General features: G+C 39.5%; 2 protein-coding genes across 12 annotated transcripts in view; one reads left to right on the top strand and one right to left on the bottom strand.

Annotated features, from left to right (window-relative positions):
- LOC137194605 (partitioning defective 3 homolog) overlaps positions 1-551 on the bottom strand; it is a 252,364-nt gene extending 251,813 nt beyond the window's left edge. For all 9 annotated transcript variants that reach the window (XM_067606669.1, XM_067606668.1, XM_067606664.1 and 6 more), the window contains exon 1: positions 219-551. In XM_067606669.1, the coding sequence (XP_067462770.1) occupies positions 219-338 (120 nt within the window). In that variant the 5' untranslated portion in view covers positions 339-551. The remainder of the gene's footprint in view (positions 1-218) is intronic.
- Positions 552-3,993: 3,442 nt separating this feature from the next.
- Positions 3,994-24,225, top strand: LOC137194600 (cAMP-responsive element modulator-like). Of its 3 annotated transcripts, none has more exons than XM_067606653.1 (8): positions 3,994-4,012; positions 10,994-11,111; positions 11,588-11,719; positions 13,370-13,458; positions 13,569-13,711; positions 14,484-14,672; positions 21,667-21,826; positions 22,409-24,225. In XM_067606653.1, the coding sequence occupies exons 2-8, from the start codon at positions 11,004-11,006 to the stop codon at positions 22,551-22,553; spliced, it is 966 nt and encodes a 321-aa protein (XP_067462754.1). In that variant the 5' UTR covers positions 3,994-4,012; positions 10,994-11,003; the 3' UTR covers positions 22,554-24,225. The 3 variants fall into 3 exon arrangements, with proteins under 3 accessions (XP_067462754.1, XP_067462753.1, XP_067462755.1); XM_067606652.1 differs by lacking the exon at positions 3,994-4,012 and adding an exon at positions 8,503-8,635; XM_067606654.1 differs by lacking the exons at positions 3,994-4,012; positions 10,994-11,111; positions 11,588-11,719; ... (1 more) ...; positions 13,569-13,711; positions 14,484-14,672 and adding an exon at positions 18,941-19,210.
- Positions 24,226-27,149: the final 2,924 nt, after the last annotated feature.

The raw sequence follows: 27,149 nt of genomic DNA on the forward strand, positions 1-27,149 counted from the left end.
ATATAACGCACATGCAGACAGCTGAGTGCTGATAAAAATGAACAAAACTGTGCAAAAAAAACGAGCATAAAAGAGCAGACGTACGCAGCTCATTCCCACTTCTCTGCATTTGTTTCAAGTTTGCGCCATATTGAGTGCGCCTGCAGAGCCCCCCGGACGTCGCAATATTGTTGCCAGGAAAACAAAAGCCGCAAGGAAACAAAGTCGCCGCCACTTACCTTGGCTATAGCCTTCTTATATCTCATGACAGCCTGCTGGATGAGTGTGTGGACTTTAATATTTCCATCCCCGCACGGTACCACCACCCGGGTCCTGCCAAAACACACCGTGACTTTCATGGTTTAGTATCCGGGATCTTGTCCAGATTCGGAGTATCTGGAGCGGAGGAGGAGAAATCCGTGTGGAGATAGAAAAGGAGCATGGGTTTGTGTTTGTTCGGCTCCGCGGCTGCCCCGGTATTCCTTCACGGAGGCGGCGAGGACTAGAGGTCTTTCCGCTTCTCCCCGCCGGACGACATTGTTTTCTGTGTGTTTTCTGACCACCTGTTTAGTCTCTCTCTCTCTCTCTCTCTCTCTCTCTCTCTCTCTCTCTCGCTCTCTCTCTCCCTCTCTCGGTCATGTGTCGCCTTCAGGTGCTGTCGGGAATGTCGGGATCAACACAATGATCCAATGACAAAGGGGACGAAGGCTTATAAATTATTTCAAATATGAGCGAATTGTTTATGTCTTTATAACGATGAAAAAATAAAAGACATTAACTTTTTAAAGTCATATCATTTTACGGGAGAGTCCAGTTCCCTCAGTGTTTGTTGACCAATTTACCAAAAAGTAGAATATACTGTATATATACTATATGAAAATGTATTTTACCCTATTTTCTCATTTTACTTCATTTTCTTAAATTTGTCTGCATGTGTTTGTTTGTTTTTTGCTTTTTCAGTCTCTGTTTGTACTATGGTTTTGATAAGTGCTATATAAATAAACTTTATTATTATTATTATCGCTAGTCAATTTTGTTCCCAGAAGTTTTGTCCAGCAGATTTGGGTGAAATGATACAGAGACTTCCACATTTTTTTCCATGTTTCTCGAGTTTACAGTAAACTTTATAGCCCATTGATGATGGGATGAAATTAATGGTTGGGATATAAAAATGCAAAATAGGGGAGTGGTGCTTTATTTATAGACGTGTGGCATTTAGGGCACGTAGCTTACAGTAATTCAATAATAAAAACGGTGTGGTGTATTATGAATCTGTAAATTATCAACTGTTTTATCTCTCATCTTAATGTGTCTTGTAAATGTCTCAACCTGTACATATTTATAGAATAATATTTGCCCTTTCGTGCTGAAAAGAGAAGATCTGCATGTGTTAAGTGAAGAGTTTAATTACATGGCTACTGAAGATATAATGAATGCCTACATTGATTAAAAAGCTCCTTTGCCACTGCAAATCCATTAAGCCACATTAGTGGTGTGCAGTCTGTCTTCATCTAACTGCTGATGCAGCATTAAATAAACACTCATTAACTTCCATATTATTTTTTATGTTCTCTCCTCTCAGTTTATATAAACGCTGCAGAGATCATAAAAACCGACTGAAGTTGTTACTGCAGTTGGGATTTGTTGTTGTCATAACAGACACTGAGTTGATATGAATGAGTGATGAAAGAAAATCGATTTTAAGATATGAGCTGGCAGCAAAGGAGGTGAGCATCACCAACATGAGCCAAACTCCTGACACAGCACAACACGGAGGTTCAGGTACGACACCTCAGCTCATCAGTTTGATTTTAAATAATGACTTGTTGGACTAAAACAGCTTGTTTTTTTCAGATTTAGCCTTTAATAGAGAACATTACTAATATAGTGTACAAGTCTGTGTGCAGTAAGTACATGCTTTTCAGGAACTCACCAAAAAAAAACAGATAAAGAGTAGGCGAAAATGAAAAAGAAGGAAAAGGAGTCATAAGAGATGCTGAAGAAGGAGAGGACAGAGAAGAAAGAAGAAAAAGGAGAAAACCCCCCTTCCTCCTCCCCTGCACCCCAAACACCCCCCCTCCCCACTCCTTTACCCCCCCAGACCACCCACAGATGTTCCACTTCCCATCACCCATCCATCTAGTCTTCCTCTCCCTCATCTCCCTCCTTCTCTCAGTGATCAGCGCTGCAGCCTCGCAGAAAGAAGAAGCTGCTGGTTTACCATCTGTGTGGCGTGTGGAGCCCTCATGTCTGTACGAGTTTACTCCGGGCACTTTGTTTTCCTCTCAGAAGACATGCAGGTGAATTGATCACATTGTAAATAAAAATAACAACACAAAAAGGTTTGATCTTATCTGCCTGTTTCTATTGCTTTAAATCAAAATATACTTCTTACGCTGACAGAAAAGATATCATCTATTTACCTCACCTACCTTATGTTTATATATATTTACCTACCCTTTATTTTCTGCACACTGAAGACAACCTATTACGTTTGTATACCACATTCTGGCCTTAAACAATATTCAAGTGCCCAAATGAAGACTGAAATAGATGTTTCTAGTTTGCTAACAGCTAGCTTTGTTGACAGATATCTTCCTATTGCACTTACAATGTAATGGGGACAAAAATCCACAGTCTTCCTTCTGTGTAAAAGTGTATTCAAAAGTTTATCTGAAGCTAATATGATGCTTCAGCCGTCCAAATGAATCAAATCAAGTAGATATCTTTCGATGTTACAGTCTTTTTACTAACTAACTTTGGAAGACATATACTTGATCTGAGTAACTCAGACTGCTGAAGCCTCATATTATCTTCAGATAGACTTTTAAATACATTTTTTTGCACAAAACGAGGGCTGTGAATTTTGGCCCCCATCACTTACATTGTAAGCATATTTGAAGGGGATCTTTTAATGGTCAGTACTAACAGGAGGAATGATTTCAGCGAGCAAAACCTTTTTCAGTGTTCATCTGGGCACCTGACTGTTGTTTTAGGACAGACATGAAAAATTGTGAACCTACCCTTTAATACAACATTTTCATATAGTAGAACTCTTCAATGAAAAGTTGAACAACTACTATAGAGATGTAATACAGAAATATTTAAAACGCCTTTTAGTATTCCTTTTTTTAATAAAATTAAATACATGATTTAGCCCCATTCCCCACTCTTATCCCCATCTGCGTCTTCTACTGTACGAAGTTTCATTTTACGAGGCGTACTTGAAGCTATCAGTGGAGCAGGGAAAGCCACAGATGCAGTCTGTCCCCCCGCTGTGGTCAGGATGGGCATTGTTTGGCGCGCAGGGAAGCGACGCTGCACTTAAACAGAAGACAACTGTTGGTAATATAATAATACAATCAATACAGTAATTAGAAACACATCTAGCAGATAAATATGTCCTCACAACAGAAAGAAAGTTGAGTAAAATTCTGCAAAGTGAGTCACTTTCATAACAGAACTGGTTTAAGATTAGGACTTGAGTTTAGATTTAAAGTAAGAATTAGGGTTAAGCAGAGATTAGATTTGCTAATAGGGAATGACTTTACAAGTAATTAAGGTTTTCACAACAGCAATGATACAGCTATATAAATATGTGTGTGTGTGTGTGTGTGTGTGTGTGTGTGTGTGTGTGTGTGTGTGTGTCCTCTCCATAGGCCGAGATTTCCTTTTTGCCAGGCAATGATATATATATTTTATTACTGCATTTAATGACACATCATTGCATGTTAAAATGCACCTGCTCCTTTACTATTTCAGTTTACTGTCCCGCCCAGGTCTGAAACTGAACCAAACCCTTAAATGAAAAGCCTTCCATATCCGTCCGGGGAGTTTTTAGGGACAGCTGCCCCCAGCACATGGACCACATGGATGGACTGAACACGTCTGCACCAGAGGGACCAGATCACTGTAAAAACAAGACATTCACCTGAGCCGGTTACAAGATTTTAACAGTGAGATGATGACGAGAAAAGACACCTTTTACAGTGTGGACAGAACAAGAAAAAATAGAAGAGCCACTGAATTTCAAGTATGTGGAAGGTGTGTGTGTGTGGTTTATATGAGCACTGATCGAATGGAATCACTCCACCATCTCGTGCCAGCATGCAGCTGAGAGACTATTTTAACTCTTAACGCAGCTGGAGCGCTCGCAGGCCACCAACCGCAGCCTCAGCAGCCGTCACGACGGGTTAAACAGCCTCAGTTTTGCAGAATATGAGCACTTGTTCATTCGTGCTTTTTAACTGAAAGTAACACAGAGAGGAAACATGTAATCACACACACTGGCACAATGACAGATAATACATAGGATATAGCTGTAGCAACACAATAGACTTCACATTTCAGATATTTATCTAATGTTCCGGTACAGAAGTGGTTAGTTGAATGTGCTTCCTTTTCTACGCCAACCGTGCAAGCAACAGTAAGAGGGAAAAGGTCAAAACTACCTTGTGGTGGTGTAGAAGGGCTCGGAAAAGAAACATAAGCCGCACAGGGCGAGTAAAAGATTCATGTGGTACTAAATCACTGCAGGCTTATATGTTGTTGCGGATCATTTATGAATTCCTCAGGGATTGAGAAAACAAATGCCACTGATGTAAACAAGATTTTTTTAGCTTGTGTGTGTGTTTCCAGTATAATTTAAGGTCTTTCGAAGACACAGTTGAAGTCCACCAATTCACAGACAATACAAAACTTTTAATAATACTTTAAATAATACATAATAAAACATGTTCTAGGATTTAATAGATTATTTAGTGATATTAAATAATACATTTCAGGGTTTTTTTTCCTCCAAAAAAAGAGCATTTGAGGCTTGTATTAGGTGTTTTTGGACACATTTAAAATGCATTAAAGATTTAATGCATTCTTTTATGCTATTTTCAGTTTTAATGCAGGTGATGTGGATGACATACCTGATGATGATACCTGAATGTGTTCATTTCATGTCTGACCTTTATAATGAGTCCCCGTGCTTCCCTTATCTCTCATATTTTCCATGTCTGTCTTCAACATGCTCTCTGATACAACAGTGTTGCCAAAATGAATTTAAAAAAGGAAACACTCGCTTACTCCCAGTGATATTCTTGTATATCACTGTGGAGTGCGTAAGCAGGCCTGAATACACACCTTCCCATTTTTGGATGACCAGATATAGCAGTAACAAAATTAAAAAAAAAATACAAACAACCATTTACATTATTACATAAAAAGCGTAGACAATATCAGTCTGAACAAATGTAGTTAGTCAGATGTAGTAAATGTACAAGTCAAGAAATTAACAAATCTTATGAGCTCCCTGAGCACAGAGAATAAAAACCTCTTTGTTTGTTTGCAGACTAAGAACCACTGCTCACATAAATCCTGATCACTAGTTAAATAACTAACACGTAAATATAAATGTACCCCTGTCAGATATGATGTTTGTGTCTGACAGTGCATCATATTTGAATCACTAGTGACCTCTTGTGGTGCAAAGTGGACAGTTACTGCTCTCACAAAGCTTTGAACCTTTTATTCTGTATTTTCAAATTTCAGTTAACATAATCTTCCCTCAAAGAGTGGAAAATAATTTTTAAAAAAAGATTATTTGTCAGTGTAACCATAAACAGTGAAGTTAAGCTGTATATAATGCTATCTATTATGAATTAACATTATGAAATTAATTTACAGGATCATGCCTGAATGAGAACCCAAATAGATAGATCGAGTATTCTTTGTTTTTTTGTGCACTTTATCAAATAAAAGCATTTTCCAGATGTAGATATGTTGCAGTTTGGATGCAAATCCATCATATAATCAGCTGACATTTAAAAAAGCAAAGGAGATCCGGTTCAGGTGCATTTCGGTTGAGTTATTTGTGTGGATGTTTTCGGGTCGAGGACTACCTCAGATAACACACACACACACAAAAAAAATCGGCCATCTGAGCCAAGATCCCTGAGGGGACACCAGCCTACAACCCCTCATTATGCCCTCAGGCACATTATCTGGAACCTTCTGCATGATCTAAGACTGCAGACTTTACTGCAGACATGTTAGAAGTCATCTTGGAAGTCTGACTGACAGAAATACAGCCGCCAAATCATTATATTAATTGCCTCAAGCTGACCCCTTTAATTATAATGTTTTTCTAATTTTATGTAAGCAATAAAAACTGAAAATGCGTTGCTGTACTGTACATCTGCGATATCTTACACCTCTACTTGCCTGGGCTGTGAAGTTTTACGAATTTGGCCAGTTAAGCTGCAAAGGCCACAATAAATTCCCAAATACCTCTTTGATGGTATTAACAGCATGTCATTGTGTTACGCGTTCATCCCAGGCTAATTTTGTGCTAAATAGCTGTCTGGCCCGGGTCATATTTGGCTCCCTGCTGTCAGGCCTTTGTGCCCCCCAGGGTCCCCCTTCTGCTGCTGGTACTTGACCATCTGGAGCCTCCATCCTCTGACTACAGGACATGCCAAGGAGATGGAGGAGGATAGGGAGGAGGAGGAGGAGGAGGAGGAGGAGGAGGAGGAACATTGGGGCAAGGGGGATACACACCAGAATATCTGATGTAATATGGCTCAGCTTTTTGGAAAATGGTGACATATGCAGAGTCTTATGAAATTAAGGATAATAAAATGTTTTACTGTGTTATTAAAATGTTACTCTGCAGTTGAATAATTAGAGTAAAAAAATGAACGAATAGAAATACAATAGCAAAGGATTATATAACATGTGAACATGCAATGAGGAATAAAGTATGTTAGAAATACAAGTGACAAATTATTTATTAAAGCACAATTCATGCATAAGATACAATATAACAAATGGCAGGGAAATAAATAGGCAGAGAGTATTTGAGAAACATTTTTGCTACCAAAATGTCATACATGCAATACTCTAAATACAATTTATTCAATTTTGGTTTTGAGGAATTATGTACCTCACTGTCACTCTGCTAGAGATTAAGGGAGGGACTGGGCCATGCAGAGCAGTGCTCTTTGATAACAGCAGGGGCAGTGTTTGAACAGGACGACCTCTCCTGGTACACAGAGGGACAGATGGTGTCTCCGGGGTCAGTCAGAGTCAGATCTAAATAAAGGAATTCAGAGAGCACAGAACAAATACAGTGCACCCACAGTACTGTGTACACCTTTATATCAGATTGAAGTGATACACAGAAGGCACGACATTAGAAAAGCACAGAAGTTTGAGATGTAGTCCTATAAACAAAGACTTTTATACCATCACAACTTAAAGGCCCCATGGATCTGTATTTGGAGGTTTGCTGATAAAAGTCTAGATGAAGCAAACCTTCCATGCTAACTCTCTCTAACTAAATATAGAAACATCTAAATACAGTATATAGACACCTCTTTACCACAATAAAAGACTTTAAACTCTTGTAATGTCAAAATTCCCTTCCTCAGGGGTAAAATCCTGGAATTTTGTTATGTGAAATCAGTTTGTTACCAACCAAGACATCATTTCAAAGTATAGACCAAGTGTTGATGACGTGCTGAATGAAACACGTTGCTCTTACTAGTGTTAAAACATTGTGCAGGTGCAGGCACCACCACAAACACTTGTGGTTTAATATTTCTGATATAGTGCCAATGCTTTTTGATAAATTATAGCATATAAATATGCTTGTGGAATTGGAAAAAAGATTTCTTCTCTGATCAAGGTCAGGTGGTTTTTATGAACTTGATGCCTTTTATACTCTATGTGAAGCACTTTGAATTGCCTTACTGTTGAAATGTACTACCCAAATAAACCTTACCTTGCCTCTATATGATGTCAGTGCCATCGAAGTTTAAGCTTATTGTACTATTAGACTCACTAATAATGTTTTTTTTTATTGAAAAAGTCATGTACAAATGATCTGAAATGAAAAGTAACACGAGCTCAAATGCAGTTGCAGGTCTGCGCTTTCAACAGCCAGTAGGTGGCAACATATAGCTACTCTGTAAAGATATGACATAACATTGTAAAATACGGAAAACAGTGGATTGAAATTTGCTAGATTAATAACACTGACAATCTAATTTACCTTATTGCTCATTTAATTGATTTCTTGTGGGTTAAATTTTAATTACTCTGTTTCTACATTAGAAATGTCCCTGCCCTCAATCTAATGGTACATTATAAAAATTTGATTCAAGTTCATTTCAGCTTTTGGATTTCTCACTGCAAGATAAAATATATTTTATTTATATCTCTTTATTCTCACTAAACCACACATTTTTCATGTGAGCTGGACTTTATTTAGTCCCACTCAATGCATGTAATGTAAAAATGTAATTGGTCCAACACAGAATGGTCTATTAGATCATAAATACGCCACAAAGCCACAAATATTAGTAAATTTCTATTTACAGTAATAATTTGCACTACAGAACAATGACATCTTCTTTAATTGCCCTTTTAAAATACTCAACATAACATTTTAGCTGCTGGTTGTTCACTCCGTGCAAAGCGAACGCGGAAGTAGGCAGGAGTAAGTCCTCTCGCTCCACCTAAACAATCTTCGACGTTAAACTGACTCGTCGGTCGACATTTTCGGCACAGCATCATCAGCGCTGACGTGGAGACTACGTGAGCGAAGGCACAGGCCGTCCACCCACCCTGTAATTAGTGACGAGTCAGACTACGTAAAACTTCGGTAAGTCATAGCAAAGCTGTCACATTTTTTTGCTCAGCGCCAGTCGGGCAGAGACGAAGGGAAATATGCAAACACGGCTACGACCAGGCTGATGAATTAGCCCGAACAACATGGAGTAAAAAAAAAAAGATGTTGTGTGACAGCTCAGCTGAGTTCCTCTGTTATAGTTTACAGAGCCGCGTCAAGTGTAACGGAGTGAGGACGAGGTCGGAAGTCGGGCAAATGTTACTTCAACATAAAATATTGCAAATATGTCATACTTGGGGAAAAAAAGAAGTCTAATACCTTCATTGTTTTAAAGCAGTGGTTCTCGAAGTGGGGTGAGGGGACCCTCCTAGGTTACCTTGATGGGGTTCCAGGGGGTCCCCAGCAAAAAGGGAATCATTTCCTTTCATTATAATATCATCCATAAGTAATACAGTGACAGAATTTATGAGTACATGTCATTGGTTTCATACACTTTCTGGAATAAAATATCTAAAAGCAAATATCTTATCAGATGGGGGACCCTGGGACAAAATCTTAACAGATGGGGGTCTGTGGTCTAATTTGTGTGAGTCTGGGGGGGGGTCCTTGACATGAAAAAGTTTGAGAACCACTAACGTCTTAATATCTAAATCATGTTATTGAAACTACACACTGTCAAATAAAAACGTGTAAATAAGTCATATTAAGGAAGTTCTAGCGTGCTTCATTTTCACTTTGTGTTACTAAGAAACAGGAAGTCACTTTTGATTTCATGGAAATTTTTTGAGTAAATTCTTCAACTTCATAATTCAAAGTCCACAAGGGCTGCAACTAGCAATTATTTGTCAATATTGATTCATCTGTTGATTATTTTCTGGTTTAATTGATCACTTGTTGTCAGAAAGCGTCAGAGAGAACAGTGTAAATCACGGTTTCCTAAATCACTGAGATACAACCACAAATGTCTCGTTTTTTCTCGACCAACAGTCCACATCCCAGAGAGGTTCAGTTTATTATCATAGAAGACTAAAGAAACCAGAATATATTTTAACACGTAAGAATCTGGAATGAAAGCATTTTAAAAAAAACCAAACAAACAAACCCTCAAAACGATTAATCGATTATCAAAATAGTTGACGAATCATTTTCTTCATTAATTGACTAATGGTTGCAACTCTAATCAGTACTTTGGGTCACTTTCACCAATTGAAAGTCAGTGTATTTTGTGTGCAATTCCTCTAAAAACTGAAATCTGGTTATTTCTGGGGCTCACAGCATTTTATTGCATTGACTTTATATCATATTAGAGCACATTCAAGTCAGAAGTTTCACTCTTTCAATATAAACATTATATTCAGACGGAGGTGGAACAAAATCCTTGTTAAACAAGGCCCTTGGCTGTACATGAGATGTGACGCTGATTCTAATCAGCTCTTTGTAACACTCAGTTTTTCAAATTCAATAGTGTTATTAACTTTCATTGTTTCTGAATTGAGCCAGTATCTTAAGGCCCACATATTACGATCCGGCCATCCTTTATCCGGTTTTAACCAGACTTCAACAACTCTTCTCTCTTGTTACTTTGTTCCCTCTTTTGCCAACAAGAATGTAGAAACAGTCTTCGTCCTCAAGTGTGAAAACATGCCTAGGATTCACTCTCCCAGCTCCACCCTGCCTGTGGCACCCACACACACACACACACACACACCGAGAGAGAGAGAAACTGATGTTATGTAATACGATTTTGTCACTAGCTGGATAAACAGTCACACTCCACAGAGACTGTCAGACAGATCTTTGTGACTCACACGCAAACTGGCAGATAAATCAGGACCAATGAAAGGATACTGAATGTGAAGTATGTTCATTGTAAACACAGTTTTATTTCACCTGTATCGGTTCAGTCTTTTCAAAATAAAAGTAGACAGCTAAACCTGAGAGTGCAACTTTTATAAAATTACTATGCAAGTTTTTTAGAGTGCAGTTAAAACTGTGATCAGTCTTCTGCTTTTTTTGTTTTCTGGCAACTTAACTTGCACTGAATTGTACTGAACAGCCACTGCTATGCTTCTAAGTGATCCAAAAAAAAGAAGTTTTCATTAAAACACAACGAGTGAAGAAATTTAAGGTCATTAGGAGGTCAGAAAAATAAAGAAAATCAAAGTTAATTGCGAGTATATGCAGGTTAATTATGTATCTGTGATTAGGAAAAATTTGATTACAAAGCAGATTCTGGCTCCGATAAACGCTGTGAAAAACAGGTTTGAAATGACATGAAAGTTAGATAATTTGCATGTGATCTCTAGATAATGGTTTTGGAGAATGAAAAACAAAGACATGCCTTTCAGCCTCTGTAGTAGTATTATTAATCTGCTTGTCTGTTCCGTCTAGGTGACTGACTATGGATACTACAGTATCGTCTCAGCTGGACAGCAGTTTGAACGACTCGATGACAGACGGAGAGGAGAACAACAATGAAGTCAGTTCATCTCCTGTAGCTCCCACGCAGGTACACACACACACCCACACACACACACACACACACACATCTCATTAAACTTTCATTTTGCTACTGAGCATCTTATCCAGAGTGATTTAAACTGACGGTGAGTGTCACTTCAGCGCTCGGACAGAATGTTCACGGGGCGTGCTTTATCTGTGTCAGCAGAGTTGATCGGGAGGTCGTCTCTGAACACAAGGACGCCTCGCCGTTGCTGCGGGTAGCTGAGGAGAAACAACACTTTCAGGCCTTGTTGGAAAAAAAAAAAGAGAGGACATTAGATTTCACTCTCCAGGAAAAAAAAACATTTCACAGCTCAGATTCACAAGAACAAAAAAAAAAAAAATCATTTCCTAGAGAAAGTCTTACTGCAATTTTCAATTCCTGTTTTCACCAAAAACTGAAGTAAACCACATTCTGAAACGGCACCATCCTTGCCAGTAATTGTGACAAAAATCTACTTGTCTTTATTTGTGTGTCGGCAGGTTTCGGTGGCAGCGGAGTCTCCGGGTGTAACAGTTGTCCAGCTGTCTGACGGTCAGACCTTGCAAGTCCAAGGTGTCATTCAAGCTCCTCAGACCTCCGTCATACAGTCACCGCAAGTTCAAACCGTCGAGGTGAGAACATCTGCCGGCCTCCAGCCTGACTCTTATTAAGCTCGGCTTTTTTTTTTTCCAAAACTGAGAACAGGTTGGTGTGTAAGATATTTCATAACGGCATCATATTTCCACCACAGGCTGCATAAATGGAAATATCAGAATCAGTCAATTCTCAAGTCTCTCAGAGCAAGTCGAGTCCAATCCTTGAGTCTAAAACTAAAAACCTTAAACCTGTTGTGAATATAACTAAAAAGTGCACATGATGCACGTTGCAGGATAATATGTGGGTTATGATGTCAGAGGTGGCGTGTTAGTGAATGAGGATTTCGCTGCCATGTGTAGGAATTACTCTTGTGGTCTAATGCAGTGCATCTGTTAATAGGATTGATGTGAGCGGCAGAAGCTGAGGTTTAAGCTCATCAGTCTAACCTTCACATTCAGTTGATGTTGTTGTTGTTGTTGTCGTTGTTGTTGTTGTGGTGGTTGTTGTGCCCGGGCAGGACGACAGTTTCGCAAACCGTAGACACGTCAGATAACAATCATCTACGAAGTTTAGACGTGCGACAGTGGCCAAAAAAACCATAACGCGACGTTTCACCGGATATTTGATGATGTTTCAGAACCTTCGTCACTTCAACTAAAGAGTTTGGCGATGGGAAGTGGAATCATTCTCCCCACAAATTTTTATCAGTTAACATGTTGCAGCAGATTTTCTTTGCAAACCGCTTGATCGTTTCATGAGACGTACCTTTCTATGAGCATCAAAAGCTGCAGAGTGAAACGGAGCAGAAGCACACCTCAAAGTGGTTTTGTTAACTGATTCCAAATGACTCTGTACTCCTTATCAATGCGTTTCATCTAGAACAACTCTGACTTCACTGCGGTATTGGCTGAGCTTTTACAGTAATAATTACATTGTTATAGAAATAAATATGTTATGTGGCACAGTTTTGATGGAGCAAGATTATCTAAACTATCATCACTGATGTTTTGAGCACCTGGAGCAAGATGCACGAAACACTGTAAACATTCAAGAGTAAAAGCTGCATGCACGGCAGCAGAAATATATACATATGCAGTCTTTTCTCTCACATTAATCTGTGAAATTGTCTACTCTCATAATCATCAATAAATAGACTTGTCCTTTATCTGGCACAGACATTGTCCTCTAAAAGGGCCAAACCATCCTTTGTGTTGTTAACACACGACCATTATGCACCAGTGTGAGTCATAAAAGCTTGCTGATTGATGACACATTAGCAGGTCCAAATTTATGATTTGGTGTTTGTTTATTATTCCAACAATACAGTTGTGGGTGACAAATTGTAAACCTGTTTATTCATGCTGGAATAAAATTATGCATGAGAACGTAGTTCACACATTCATGAATAATTATATAGTAAAAAGAACTCTTTAAAGAGTCTGTTGAGACGTGTGACGGGTGGAAAGATTAAAATAAAACGCTCTTCAAATTCTTCCCTTGACATCATCGTTATCTTTGACATGTCGTCATATCGCATCGAGGCCAGCCTCTCTCACAAACGTCTGTGTACGCAAAGCAACACCCCCTCAATATTAACATTTAACACCAAAGATGTCGCCAAATAATTTAAAAAAAAAAGAACAGCTCTGTCGCACATTTTCAAACACCGTTTCTGTTTTCTGCAGATCGCGACCGCAGAAGAGCTGGAGGAAGGCGAGTCGGTCACAGACACACAGAAGAGACGAGAGATCCTCTCCAGGCGTCCGTCTTATCGGTGAGAAGACGTCAACAGTAAACAAGAGCGAGATAAACCGCACGTGTTGGGTCAAGTGTCGAGCCTGAGTGTAATCACTTACTGCAATTCTTCTTTTTTTTTTCCTGCAGAAAAATCCTCAATGAGCTTTCATCGGATTCGCCGGCGGTTCCTAAAATCGATGAAGAGAAAGTAGATGAGGACGCGTCGATCTCCGGCAAGGCCTCAGCGTCAGAGCCGACCTCCATCTACCAGACCAGCTCGGGACAATATAGTCAGTACACTCGTGAACGAGCATGTTAGCTGAGACTGAACCCATGTTTACTCAGCTCATCCGACAGAGGAGTTTATCCTGCCTTTTCGAGTGTGACGACATTTGTGCAAAATCAGTTTCCTTGCACTTCCTGTAAATATTTCATTTTCTGAAACAGGGTAGCCTATACATAGATGTTTTCAGTGTTCAGTATAGCAACACAGGAAGGCTCTTAACAATACTAGAGGTTTATGTTATAGCCATCGGTTATAAACATTTCAGTTTGGTTTCTGAGATTCACATCTTTTCTTGTCACTTCAGTTTGGCTTTAAATACGACTGTTCCCATGAGCCTTAGCGGTTATTGATATGGTGAGGAAGCCAGCCAGAAGAGTGATATAGGGCTGTAGCAATGCTCTCTAATTCCAGTTAGGAATGAAACACTGCACCACGGTTGCTGCATTTGTTGAAAATGAGCCGCACAGGCACATAATTTTATGACCGGTAATGGATCTTCGGAGTAGCAGTTGACCTCTCCCCCTCACATTTTTATGTACACAGTCCTGTACCTTTGACTTTTTATCAGTGAACCTGATGTTTCCCAACACTCCGTCTCATTGTTTGTACTGATTATTAGGAGAGTTTCATGTCCAGCCAATCCTTTTAAAGAGCTTCCCCTGCCAGTCATCCCATAATGAGGAAAAATAATATAACTTCTGTTTCCAAAACCCTAAATACCCCCAGTTTCATTTAGACTGCAGCCTAGTTCTAACTGTACTTTGACCCCCACACAGTTGCGATCACCCAGGGGAGAGCCATCCAGCTGACCAGCCCTGGAGCTGAAGCCCTTCAGGGGGGACAGACCCTGACTGTAGCCAACTCCGCCACCCCGCAGCCTGGAGCCACCATCCTACAGTGTGCGGCTCAACCCGGAGACTCGCCTCAGCAGTTCTACATCCAGGGAGGACAGGTGCTCATCCAAGGTAGAGTGCAACTTCCTGGTGAAATTATGGACATTTTAAGGTATTTTTAGCTATAGAAATTGCGATTAAAACAGTATACTATATGTGTATAGTATACTATATGAGCTGTGGCTCAGGAGGTAGAGCAGGTCGTCCAGTAATCGGTTCGATTCCCGGCTCCTCTAGTTCGCATGTCAAGCTACTTAACCCCGAATTGCTCAGTGTGAGAATGTGTGTGAATGATTAGATTTCCTCTGATGGGCAGGTTGGGACCTTGCATGGTAGCCCCTGTATGAATGTGTGTGAATGGGTGAATGTGATTCATAGTGTAAAAGCGCTTTGAGTGGTCGGAAGACTAGAAAGGCGCTATTCAAGTACAGTCCATTTACCATTTACCATTTATATACAGCACTTTAATACATAAATAATGGGAGTGGAACTGAAGCACAAAAGTGGTTTTTATGAATATTTATTTTGTACAAATATTTTTATAAATATGTGTTTTCAAGAGAAAAAAAACTATGTCATATAAGAGCAATGCAGGTTGGGACTTGTAATGTAGCAAGGTTACATCGCTGTCTGTCTCTGTGTCATGTGTGTATAAATAGCTGCAGATCTCTCTGTCTGGGGGTGCTGAGGTTTAGCTGAGTGGTCGGCACAGATGTACACGGTCTGGGAAAGTGGGGTTTAAGTGGGGTGTGGGACCCCTCCCTCTCACAACAGTTAATAGAAGAACACTTTAATATCCTAAAATTAGAAGTGTACTAAAAACAAAAACATGTTTTTTTTTTTATTTTATTTGAATACAAATACAAATAATGTTGCTGCCTCAACAAATACAGATACAAATACAAATACTGGGCTCTCTGTATATCCCTAATAAATAATTTTCCCAGGTACGTCACATATTTTTGACATCTGTCTACAGTAATATAGCATAAACTAAGGCTGCGATGACAATCTGTGTAAATCATATTTAACATGTTAATCCCCAGTTGAAGTTATGTGATGAAGGCCTAGAAAACATGTGGGATTATGAAAAGGAAAATGTATATGATTGATACACCCAACACTCTTGAGTGTTAAGAGCCACATTGTGTCCATATCAGCAGTACTGAAGAACATTTGAAATTCAAATCATTTTACAATTATGCAGTTTCACTCTCAGGTGGAAACATTTGTCAGCATATTCAGTGCAATGTAATATGAAAAAGTATATTCAAAATTTGAAATGTGAACATATTAAACATGACACATCACTTAAAATATTAGAATCGATTCATTCTGTAAAAGTGCAACGTTGAACTTATGACCCGCTATTGCGATAGTTTTGCACCAGCACCTAATCATTCTGAAAGCGCAGGTGTCAACGCTGTCAATGTCAGTCGTCTGAGTTTGAAAGTTTCCTTGTTTACTTTATAGAGATATAAAGATTTCCAGGTCGCATGGGTAAAGTTGTGTTTTTTCCATCAGTGTTGCCTTTCTGTTCCCTTTAGATAATGACAGATGTGTGTATGTACTGTAAATACTGTAAGAATTCACGTCCTGGTCTGTGGAGGTATCAATAAAACATCTACGTCAGTCACTGTCCCAGAGACCTTTGGCCGTCGCTCATTAAACCGCCGTCACGTCTGCAAAGTACCGCAGAGGACAAACATTGGCGGTAGGTGAGTCTGTGGAATTATTGAGACAGGAGAGTGAACACTTCCTCTGTAGAAAATAGGTGTCATCCGCTGTGTGCGTGAGAGCTGCTCTAGTTCGGTGTCTTTCCGCCTCAGATCAGCAAGCTCCTTCTGCTGGTATCTGATCTGCTGCTGCTTCACATCAGAGCTTCTTTTCTCAAATCATACAAACCAGCTCAGTAATGACCTTCTCTGTCATCCACTGCTTTATCAGCAGAGAGATCGAGAGCCTCCACTTCCTGTTGAAGCACCTTCACATCTTTCTCTCTGTCCTGGATTCTCTATGCTGGATATTTTTCTAACTCACCCCTCTCTGTCTCTCAGTCCTTTCTATTGCCAAGTGTTGTGACCGTTATGTTCTTCCATGGAACAGAGATAACAGCTTCTTTTTTTTTTTTTTACCTTGTTATGACGAGAACAGATGTACTTCTTTTGAAAGGTTGACAAATTTGTGTTTTTCAGATGTAGGGTATAGATAATGAGGCTGGAGGTGCTGCTCACAGTAAGATGCCTTACACAGCAGGCAAGACATGAGGGCTTTCAGTTTTTTTCTCCCAGTGCAGACATCACAGGCCACATCTGCAGCGATCAGCAGGAGCAGCTTGGAGTCCAGTCATCTCCAGCTCCTCTACTAAATCTGTTTACAAGGTGTTTTTCACCAGGACAGGCCTCGGTGTGAAGGTCTGTTTGTCCTGAGGGCAGCTGTGGGTGCTTTTTTTTTTTTTTGACCCTCCTCCTCCTCCTCCTCCCAGAAGCTTTTAATACAGCTCATGCAGCAGCTATGCCCAGAGGGAATAGTCACTGAATCCTTCACATATCGAACAGCAACACATTCCACGCTCTGCCGTGTCTCCGTGAAAACTCTTTGTTTTCTTTCTCATATGTTTGGTTATCAGCTGCCAATAGCCTCGTCTGCTCTCAGACTTTCTCATGTCGTATACACCCATCCTTTAACTGGCAGGTCTCAGAAGCGGGTGGGAACTAGGAAACGTCTGAGCAGAGTGGAAGTACCTGAGAGACCAGGAAGACAAGGCAGTAAAATATTACAGTCAGCAATTTAAAGAGGCAGTATGTTCTCAGCATATGTTTACTTTATGAACACCGTACTATGCTCTACAGATGATTAAGCTAATTAAGTCGGTGAGGGAGAAGAAGGGGGGGGTCAAACCCACATCATCCTTTCCTCTGTGTTTGAGTTTCCGTCAAAACAACTTATTATTGGAGGTGGTGTTTATTGGACTTTTCCACTAGTTCATTAACACACCGTATCACAGCCAAAGGAAGCAACCAGGAAGTAACTTGTTGAAAATAATTCAACAAGAACATTCATTATGATAGATTACATAACCTGGAAATTTTCAGTATTTTCGCGTGGTAACAAAATGAATGGAATCCACTGGCTACTTGGAATGCAGGAATAATGCATTAAAAATTGCGGACACGGAATGCAGCGGAAAACCACCGGCAGCAATGTTAAATATGCTTCAGTCAGGCAAATAGTGAAACTAGAGTAAAAATAAAATAAACTTGATCTAATACCTGGAATTTCCCTCGGAAAGTCTTTGAGTTTTTTGTTTTGTGGCCAATAAATTGAACAAAGCCATATTAACAATATGTTTGATAAGTCATAAATGTAGTGTTTCATTTTTTGTCTTGCGTGTTTGCCAAGTATTTACAACCAGATAAGGATAATAAAGCTAACATCTGAACCAAGTCCTCCTGAGAAGCACATACATTTATCATTACTCACATCTTAACAATTATTCACCTCTGAAAGATGATAATTACTGTCAAAACCTCAGAAACCAGCTTTTGTTGAAATGTGCCAGAAATTAAAATGTGACCTTTTCTGAATCTCATAATAACAACATCAAAGGAGCAATAATTCATTTTACCTTCATTATATAATTGTACCTTTTATTAGATTTGACTGTGACTCATTAACAACATGCGGTTGAAGCTTCAGTGTCAGTTTTCATTTAGTTATTTGCTGCACATCCTTTTTTTTTTGCAACTATCCCGTTAATTCCCCTCTTATTCTAAAGACACAGCTGTTGTTGTTACTGGAAATGTAAAATGCATCACTTTCTATGTGGCAGAGGATTTTCCCAGTAAAGTCCCATGAATCAAATGAGTTAAAACAGAAAATACAGTACAGTCTTGCATGCTTAAATCACTGTTCATTATGAGTATCGGACAGCCATTTATATGTTGTGATAACTTTAAAACAGATCATGTAAAACCTCAATTATCTTTGTTCTTCTCTATCCCTCCCTCCTCCCTTTTTTTTTTTTAAGAAACAAAAACACACAAAGTAACTCCAATCAGGGTGCTCAACAGTTTGCACGGCAGCCACTTGGGACACAATATCCTCTTGTTTGTTGAGCGTCTCTCTAGTTGCGTCACTAAGGCTAAAAATACACCCCCTCCACTACCAACCCCCCTTCAGCTCCCCCTCCTTCCCTCCCTCCCTCCCTCTCTGCCTGCCTCCCTCCCTCCCTCTCGCTCTGCCTGCCTGCCTGCCCGGCTCACATTGTGTTTCTCCACTTCAGCGTCTGATCCGTGCAGGGGGGGGTGGGGAGTGGAGTGGAGGGGAGGGGAGGGACTCTAATCCAGGGTGTTTTACTGACTTCAGCGGGCAGGAGTGATGTCATTGTGATGTCAATGCCTGTAATTGTAATCGGGCTGCAAAGTTGACGAGTGACCCCTCTGATGCAGAGAAAGCCGAGAGGAAAAGGAGAGAGAGAGAGGTTCTAGTAAAAGCAACAAGGAATAAGAGCAGAGGAGCGTTTTTTAAAAAGCTGAGGTGTTTTTCTACCGTGGTGCTGGATTATTGGAAACAAGAGATGGCTGTGACTGGGGATGAGACTGAGTCAGGTAGAGTTTCTCTCATACATATTTTTATATGTCATTTGCAAAAAGAAAAAGTCTTTTCTTTTTCATTGCTGCTGGTGTTTAGTGAGATATGTATGTAGGCATTTATAATATGCTGTCAGCTATGTTTTCCACTGAGACTGAAGTTTTTTTCTAATGTTACACCTGCAGATAAGATGGTTGAAAAGATTATGTTTTTTTGTGGTATTTGCAGATGATATTTGTTAGAGCAAGTCTTTTTATTTATCCCAACTGTGAGAGAAAATCTCCAGTCAGAAACACATTTATGAAGTTGAAAACACTTTATGCATTATAAAACGTAAGGAGGAAACATGCCACAGAGGTGACAGCTGTCCTTCCCATTTCAACACAGGAAAAGCACTGTGAAAAAAAAAAAAAAAAAGAGGAGGAAGAGATCTAACTAGTCAACAAGCATTCGGCGTGTTTGCTCAACTCTGTTCCTGTCAGTCTGTATCCCGCTGTGACACACACACACACAGAGACACACACACAGACAGACAGGCATATATACAAAGTCCTACGTTCACTGAGCCACTCCAGTGGTTGCCAGGCAGATAGGCAAGGAGGGGGGGGTGAGGGTGGGGGGGTGGGGGGGGTGGGGTGGGGGGGGGGGGGGGGGGGTAAGAAGTGAAGGGGCGGGTGGCAGCGGGGGGTTAAGATAGTCGTCGGTTTGACGTCACTCCAGTTTCCTGGAACAGAAGCTAGGCAGGGAAGAGAGAATGCAAAACGGGCGAGTGAGACGCACACACTGACGTCAGCACAGCCCGAGTCACTCTGTTATCACAGTGAGAGAAAGGGAGCTCTGTGTGTGTGTGTGCGTGCATGCGTGTCGGTGTGTGTGTGTGTGTGTGTGTGTGTGTGTGTGAGTGATTGTGCATATACACCTGCTGTGTCTCTTGTTGAATGACTGTGTGGATTGGAGAGAAGAGGGAGGGAGGGGTGGGGGGAGGGGGGGGGAGGGAGATATAAACTTCTCAGGAACAAAGTGAAAACTGAAATGGTGCGAGACAGCAGGCAGAGCAGTTAACGGTTGACTCATCAATTATATGACTCAACTCAAACAGCACATTAACCACATCCAGAAAGCTGCCTGTTGCTGTTTTTTTCCAGAATCAGTTTGCTGAAAAATAGAATAAAGTGCCAGTTATCAGCAGCACAAAGTGGTTTTTCATCAACTTCACCTCACAAACATGTGTGAAGTTACCTACAGCAAGTCTGGAGGGGGAATAAACTAATTTGTGCACACAGAGTATTTCTTAATTAGTTCTCTTGAACTGATAATACATGTGCATCATGTTTAAGGGATTTCTTAACAGGCTAAACCTACACTATGTCCATTTACAGCCATTTAAAATGAAAACAAAAGGCTAATTTTTAATTAGATTTGCCACCTTTTACAACTTTAATTGTTTGTTTTTGCACTGCATCATCAAAACACAGCTGCTAACCTGTCAGTAACACTCTGGGTTGCTACAAAAACCGCTAACTGCAGTTCCTATGGTTACAGCTACTTGACACTATTCTGAGAGCACAGATTACTAATTCATGTGTACAAAATTAAGTCATTCAAAAGCAGTAATCACTTTGTTTGTTTGCACATTTTTTTATTAATTCAAGAGCACAAATAACTAATGTGTAAACACAAGTCCAAAAATAAATACTACTGATGTCTACTGTGCTGTATTTGAGACTTAAACTGCAAATCCACTTTCATTTCAATAGAGAAGTGTGTGTGTGTGTGTGTGTGTGTGTTGGGGTTTTCTTGCTAGAATCTAGTGGTCATTAGAGGAACTACAGCATAAGTTATATCTTAAAAGGCTGTTTTTATGCCACTATATTAAGATACACTTTAAAAAAAAACCATGAATCTATCCTTAAATTAACTTTTCTTGTGTGTTGTCCAGTAAAAAGCTGTGTGAGGTGTGAAATAATCAACATATTTTTGTCTGTGCCTTTGTGTTGTGTTCTTGCACAATAATATTCCCCGAGAGGGACACAAATGTGACAAAAAGAGCATTTAAAAAAAGCTGATTTTCAACAACAGGTCGGGTCATTTAAGAACAAATACCTGTTGAACGAGGATTGTCATGGTCAGAGGAAATTCACCTCTCGAGGCAGGAAGCAGAGCGGATAAGCACTTTTGGCTGTAGTTGCTTTCTGACATCCTCTGATGAAATACATGTGTCTTTCCTGTATTTTTTAGAGGAACATGTCAATAAACATCATGTGATTGTGTTTGAAAGTTACAAAACTTGAGAAATCAGAATAATTTGGTAGATACAGCGTATCCAGAAGGGCGACTGTAGCCGACTCCCTGAAAAAGGGGGGGACAGGAGAAGACCCCTTTTTAAAGGAAAAATCAGGGCAACAAATGTAATGAAAAATGTTTAGACAGTTACCGCACCCGGAGCCTTAATAGTTATCTCTTTTCCCTATAGCTGCCACTGGAGACATACCCGCCTACCAGCTGAGGTCACCCAACTCGGGCCTGGCTCAGAGCATCGTGATGGCCGCGTCACCGGGCTCCATGCAGAGCCCGTCATCGCAGCACGCCGAAGAGATCACCCGCAAGAGAGAAGTGCGGCTGATGAAAAACAGGTAGGAGCGGTGGGACTAGGAGATATTTGCCACTACTAACCCCTATAAGTTCCTAAACATGTATGTAAAGCGCATAATCTACATTTTTAAAGGGATTATCGTAGTAGGATTGCTAAAATATGTTACTATTTCTGGGTTGAAAATAAGCTTATGTCAATTGCATAATAAAAAAAAAATGCAGTCACTGAGATGTCATCACACGTAATAGTATTTAGACTGCTAATCACCTTAAACGGTGTTATTTTACAGGGTTAATACTATATATCTTTTACATTTTTAATAAATGTACTGATATGAATAGACTCATCTGGGGTTTAGTAAAGTTGGAAACACATGTTCAAGCCGCAGTGTACTGCTCTACAAGATGTGACAAATGTCTCATCAGGTCAATAAATGGTAGTGTGGGAGACAATGGAGATAAATGTGGAAACAGTTCACAAATAAAACCTGAACTTGTTGGCCTTAAAAAAACAAACATCTGTTAGCTCTCTCGGATTGTGCACAGCTTGCATTTTGTCTGGAGTCTAAATTACATTTTCATCTAGAGACTCAAACACATTTTCCTCCTCTTTTCCTCTCCAGGGAGGCAGCTCGTGAATGCCGCAGGAAAAAGAAAGAGTACGTCAAATGTCTGGAAAACCGCGTGGCCGTGTTGGAAAACCAAAACAAGACCCTGATTGAAGAGCTGAAAGCACTGAAGGACATTTATTGCCACAAAGCCGAGTAGTGGCGGCTATTTGTGGTCACGGGCTGAAGACAGAGCCGTTTACAAACTGCTACAGCAAAACAAAAAAAGAAAAGACTCTGGAACAAAAACTGCTTTGACTGTCTTTGTTTCTCTGCTCACTCAGGCCTGGTTTATGCCGAATTCAGAAGTGTCCCAGGGAATTCGAATCGCTTGAGCTTGCCAGTTTCGCTCTTGTTCTTATCTTGTGCTCTTTGCATGTGAAGACTCAAAAGTGTCGTACACACTATGCTTGCTGTTGCTGTTGTGCACGGGCAAAGCCAGCCAATGAGAGCCAGCTGAAGAAGAGGAACAGGAAGAGGAAATACAGGTGCTTCCTGAAGATGTACCGCTTAAGTACAGAGATTACGAAAAAAAAAACCATTGGTGCGTCAGCCAGGTCTCACTACCAGCAAGTCTCTCTGAGGTCAGACGCGGGTGCACACAAAGCTACGCAGATCCACCACCAGCTGCAACAAGCTAACTCAACCGTGTTTACCTGATAATGTCATTTGTGTCATTTCTGCTTCTGTTTTTTTTTTTTTTTTTTGGTCGTTTCATGCATTCCTTCATGCGAAAACACAATTAAGGAGAAATTCTTTCAAGAGTTGCATTTTGTCAATGAAGTGATTTCCTGGATTTCATCAACTTGTTTTTTTAGCTTGTATAGAAGTTTATTGGTTTGGTCAAAAAAAGGGTTTTTAAGAAACACGAGTGAACAATCATGATTTCAAGTTTAAAAACCTTCTTAAGTTTGGCTTTTTATGCGCAAGACTTCAGAATATGTTTCAGTCAAAGGTAGAGAGGCTGAATCAGAAGCTGTTTAGCGAAAGTTATTGAATATAAGAATATTTTTTCATGAATGAACTCAGAAGATTCTAATATTTGAAATGACAGAGCAAAACCGCTCTTTAGTCAAAGCACATTAAGTACCAAAGTATCCATGTAAACATCATTAGACCTTTACTTGAAGAGTTTCACTCCTCAATCGTATATATTCTACAAAAACGTCAGCAAATGTTACCTATTAATAAGTCGTCCGAAATGCTAAAAACATTTTCCTTTCTCATGAAAACCACAATTTTATAAAAAACAACATCTTAAAATGACTCATAGCTCAAAGAATATCAGCTGTGCTTTACTGTTAATGCAAGCGTCAGTTTTGTTTTTTTAAATGATGGATATCCATTGTGGAATAAAACTGTATTTGATTATGGCTAGATATAAAAATGCTCTGTTTAAAGGGTGATGCCAATTTCTTTTCTCTTTTCTTTTTTTTTTAAATGTAAAGACAATTTATTTTAATTATAATATATCATCTTGTGTTAATGTTTCCGGTGATACTGAAAACCGCTTGCTTTCTCTGTTTCTGCTTATGCAGTTGTTGAGTTTGTTCCACTGATTTATATTTTTATGGTTCAGTCTGTAGAAAGTGACAGAAAGTGCACTCCTCGATGTAACAGATCATTTGCTTCAGCTGCCAAAGCTCTTTAAGTAACAGTTAGGTATTTAACTACTGTTTAGCTCCATGACAGTGTGAGTCATGCGGCAGTGTTGATGTGTACCGGCCAAATAACCCGTCATGGTTTATATTCACAGAGGAAAGCCCGATCTATTCAATTCTACGTCATGGCAGGTGATAATAAAATTCAGGGTTTCTTTGATATCACCTTGAGTTGAGTTTCTCTGCATGTAGTTTTTTGCCGTTTTAAGTGGCTCCATCTTTTACCAGGTGTTCTCTTTTCAGTGTACTTCCTTGTTTGAATTGTAAAAAAAAAAAAAAACTATTTTTGTTTATCTAATAAAATATTCAAATGTAAAAAAAAAGGTAGATTGACTTTTCTTATTGCTCATGCAACTTCCTTCGCTTAAAAGTCCAAGACAGTTTTTATATAGTTGCAGTTAAAGGTGCTCATGGCTGCCTCCGTTTGGTAGCAAGAGGAAGTGAAATATTCACTTCAATGTTTTTAAATGAAATTACTGATGAAAGATGACAAAGTGTGCTAGAAGGTTCAATTTTGATTTATATCTTTTTCACTCTTCTTTTTGATAAATCATCTGTCTTAATTAGATAGGATAGGATGTTCTCCCATATTGAGCTCTTACTTACTACTTTAGGGCGATAAAAAACCCAACTACAAACAAAACTTTATTGTCCAACATGGTGGACATTTCCCTGCAACTAACAGAAAATACATTAGGACTTATAATCAATCAGTCAAGATTATTGCAACAGTCTGACATACTGTATATACAGTTTGTGAATATTTGACCTTTAATTTCTCTTTTGTTGTCACTCAGTTCATTCCATCTCTCTTGTGCTCTGCTTCTTATGCCAAAGCTCTTATGAAACTAAACAGTGAATATTATCATAGTCAGGCCACAACCACAATGCACATTGTACTTACAACTGACATCAAGGCCAAAGTATACAATATTGTTAAGTCAAGTTAAGTCAATTATATTTATATAAAACCAAATCACAACAAAAGTTATCTCAGGACACTTTTCACATAAAGCAGGTCTAGACTGCACTCTTTACAGAGACCCAACATTTCCCCCCATGAGCACTTGGCGACGGCGGCAAGGAAAAACTCCCCTTTAACAGGAAGAAACCTTGAGCAGAACCGGGCTCTAGGTGGGCGCCCGTCGACCTTGACCGACTGGGTTGAGAGAGAAATAGGGAAGGGGAGAGAGAGACACAGAGAAGCACAGCAACATCAATAACATCAATAACAACAATAGTAATACTAGAAATATGACTAATAATAATAGTAGTAGCAGTAGGCGTCGAGCTGGAGCAAGCAGACAGTGGGCGGTCTGTTTGCTTACTACTACATACCTTTAGGTGTTCCCACCTCTGCTGTGCAGCCATGTGTTGCAGCAGTGCAACGCTTCTGTTCTGAACACTGGAAATCAAAGGTTAAACCCGCTAGAAACATATTGAAGTGATATTCAGTGAAGTATCTATAATGAAACAATGTAATGTCCTCTGATGACCGATACACTTTGCTTTTTTTCTGTAATTTATGGCCACTGTAATTAAGTCAAACAAGTGATTCCTCCTTTAGACCCTGTATTCAATTGCTAATTTGCACTTGATTACAGTTATTTAGAAATAACACGAGATTGAGTGCAGAACCTGTCCCTACTTCCATACTTCCACCATACTAACCCTGCTTTTAGAACAAAATATCTCCCAGCACCCTCTCCATCTACATACAGTGGATGAGGTTGAGGTCCATAACTTGTTTATCAGGAGTGTTGTTAATGTTTCCTCTAGTCCCTAAAGGTGACAGATTATATAATATTGAAGAAAAAAGAGATACAAGCTTTGAGTTTTATTCTAATACTGTGTCAGCAAAGATTAGCTCCCCTTTTTTTTAAATAATAAACATCTTTGTTTGCCTTGCATCTCACTGAATGGGATAGATAAATTAATGCTAACAGGGCAGACGAGCATTCATTTAACTAGGCATTATAATGGGGTTATTAATGTCCCAGAGCATCAGTTCATATCAGTGGGTTTTCCTGACAGTTCTATCAAACCTTGCTATCAGAGTTTGAAGAGTTTTTAAGCCTACTAAGGTTTCAGGGGCCGAAAAAAACCCCCAGAAATTACTTTTTAAATGAGAACGCTCATGAAAATGAGTGGTTTCCATGGCAACCCCTGGGCTATGGCACTGACCTCGAAGGAATTGATGGTGATAAAAACCAGAAATAATCCTGTGCATTGCTTGATTAAAGAGGGATTGGTAGGTTTGCCTTATAATCATGTGTTTCGGCCTCATACATGCACATAAACAAAAATAAAAATTGATGTCATACTGTCTCAGAAATACACATACAGACATGCTGTACACCGTGCATGGAAAGCTTTCTTTCGAAATGACAATACAAACAGACACTTCGCCTTCTTTATCTCTTACAGACACACACTACATAGACACATAGAACTTACTCATTCTGCTTCTCTATCTTTTTCACAGTTATACACACACAAACACACACACGGAGTGGTGAATAGGTTGAAGGGGAGAAAAATGCCTCTAAGCGAAACCTTGAAACTGCTGTTTATGAAGAGAAAACCTTGACGCTCCCCAACACTGCAGCATCCATCTTATCTTTTCAGCATTCTCGTTCTCTTTAAGTATTACATAAATTCCTTGTTTCAACTGACATTCAAAATGGTTTGACTAATTGTTTTTAATATACAACAACATAATAATAATAATAATAATAATAATAATAATATCAGTGTAAAGTTCTTTATCTGGAATCATTTGACTTCACATTCAGTTTATGGCAACAAATAGGAAATGTATGAAAAGATTTTGCTGCATTTCATGGATTAGTCAGTGTCAAAAGAACTGCTGCTCGAAACTGCTCTATTTCATTACCCATACTTTAAATTCATTGATTTAACCCTCTTTCCCTTCTGCTTATGCTAAAAACAAACCAGAGCTGAAAAATTGCAGCGTTGGAGTCTCTTTAATATTTCATTTTGTTGACTTTCAAACATCTTCATGGCCTTTGGTCCAGTGTGGCTGGAGTGGAAATTTCCACATAGACTAACCGCCTACAAGCAGTGTAATGAAG

Source organism: Thunnus thynnus, chromosome 12 (genome assembly GCF_963924715.1).
Source record: "Thunnus thynnus chromosome 12, fThuThy2.1, whole genome shotgun sequence".
NCBI classification, from domain to species: domain Eukaryota; kingdom Metazoa; phylum Chordata; class Actinopteri; order Scombriformes; family Scombridae; genus Thunnus; species Thunnus thynnus.

Bases quoted from the DNA above. Each gene is read 5' to 3' on its own strand.
- LOC137194600 (XM_067606653.1), top strand. From the start codon at position 11,004: ATGGATACTACAGTATCGTCTCAGCTGGACAGCAGTTTGAACGACTCG. The intron at 11,720-13,369 runs GTGAGAACATCT...TGTTTTCTGCAG, and splicing joins CGCAAGTTCAAACCGTCGAG to ATCGCGACCGCAGAAGAGCT. The intron at 21,827-22,408 runs GTAGGAGCGGTG...TTTCCTCTCCAG, and splicing joins GTGCGGCTGATGAAAAACAG to GGAGGCAGCTCGTGAATGCC.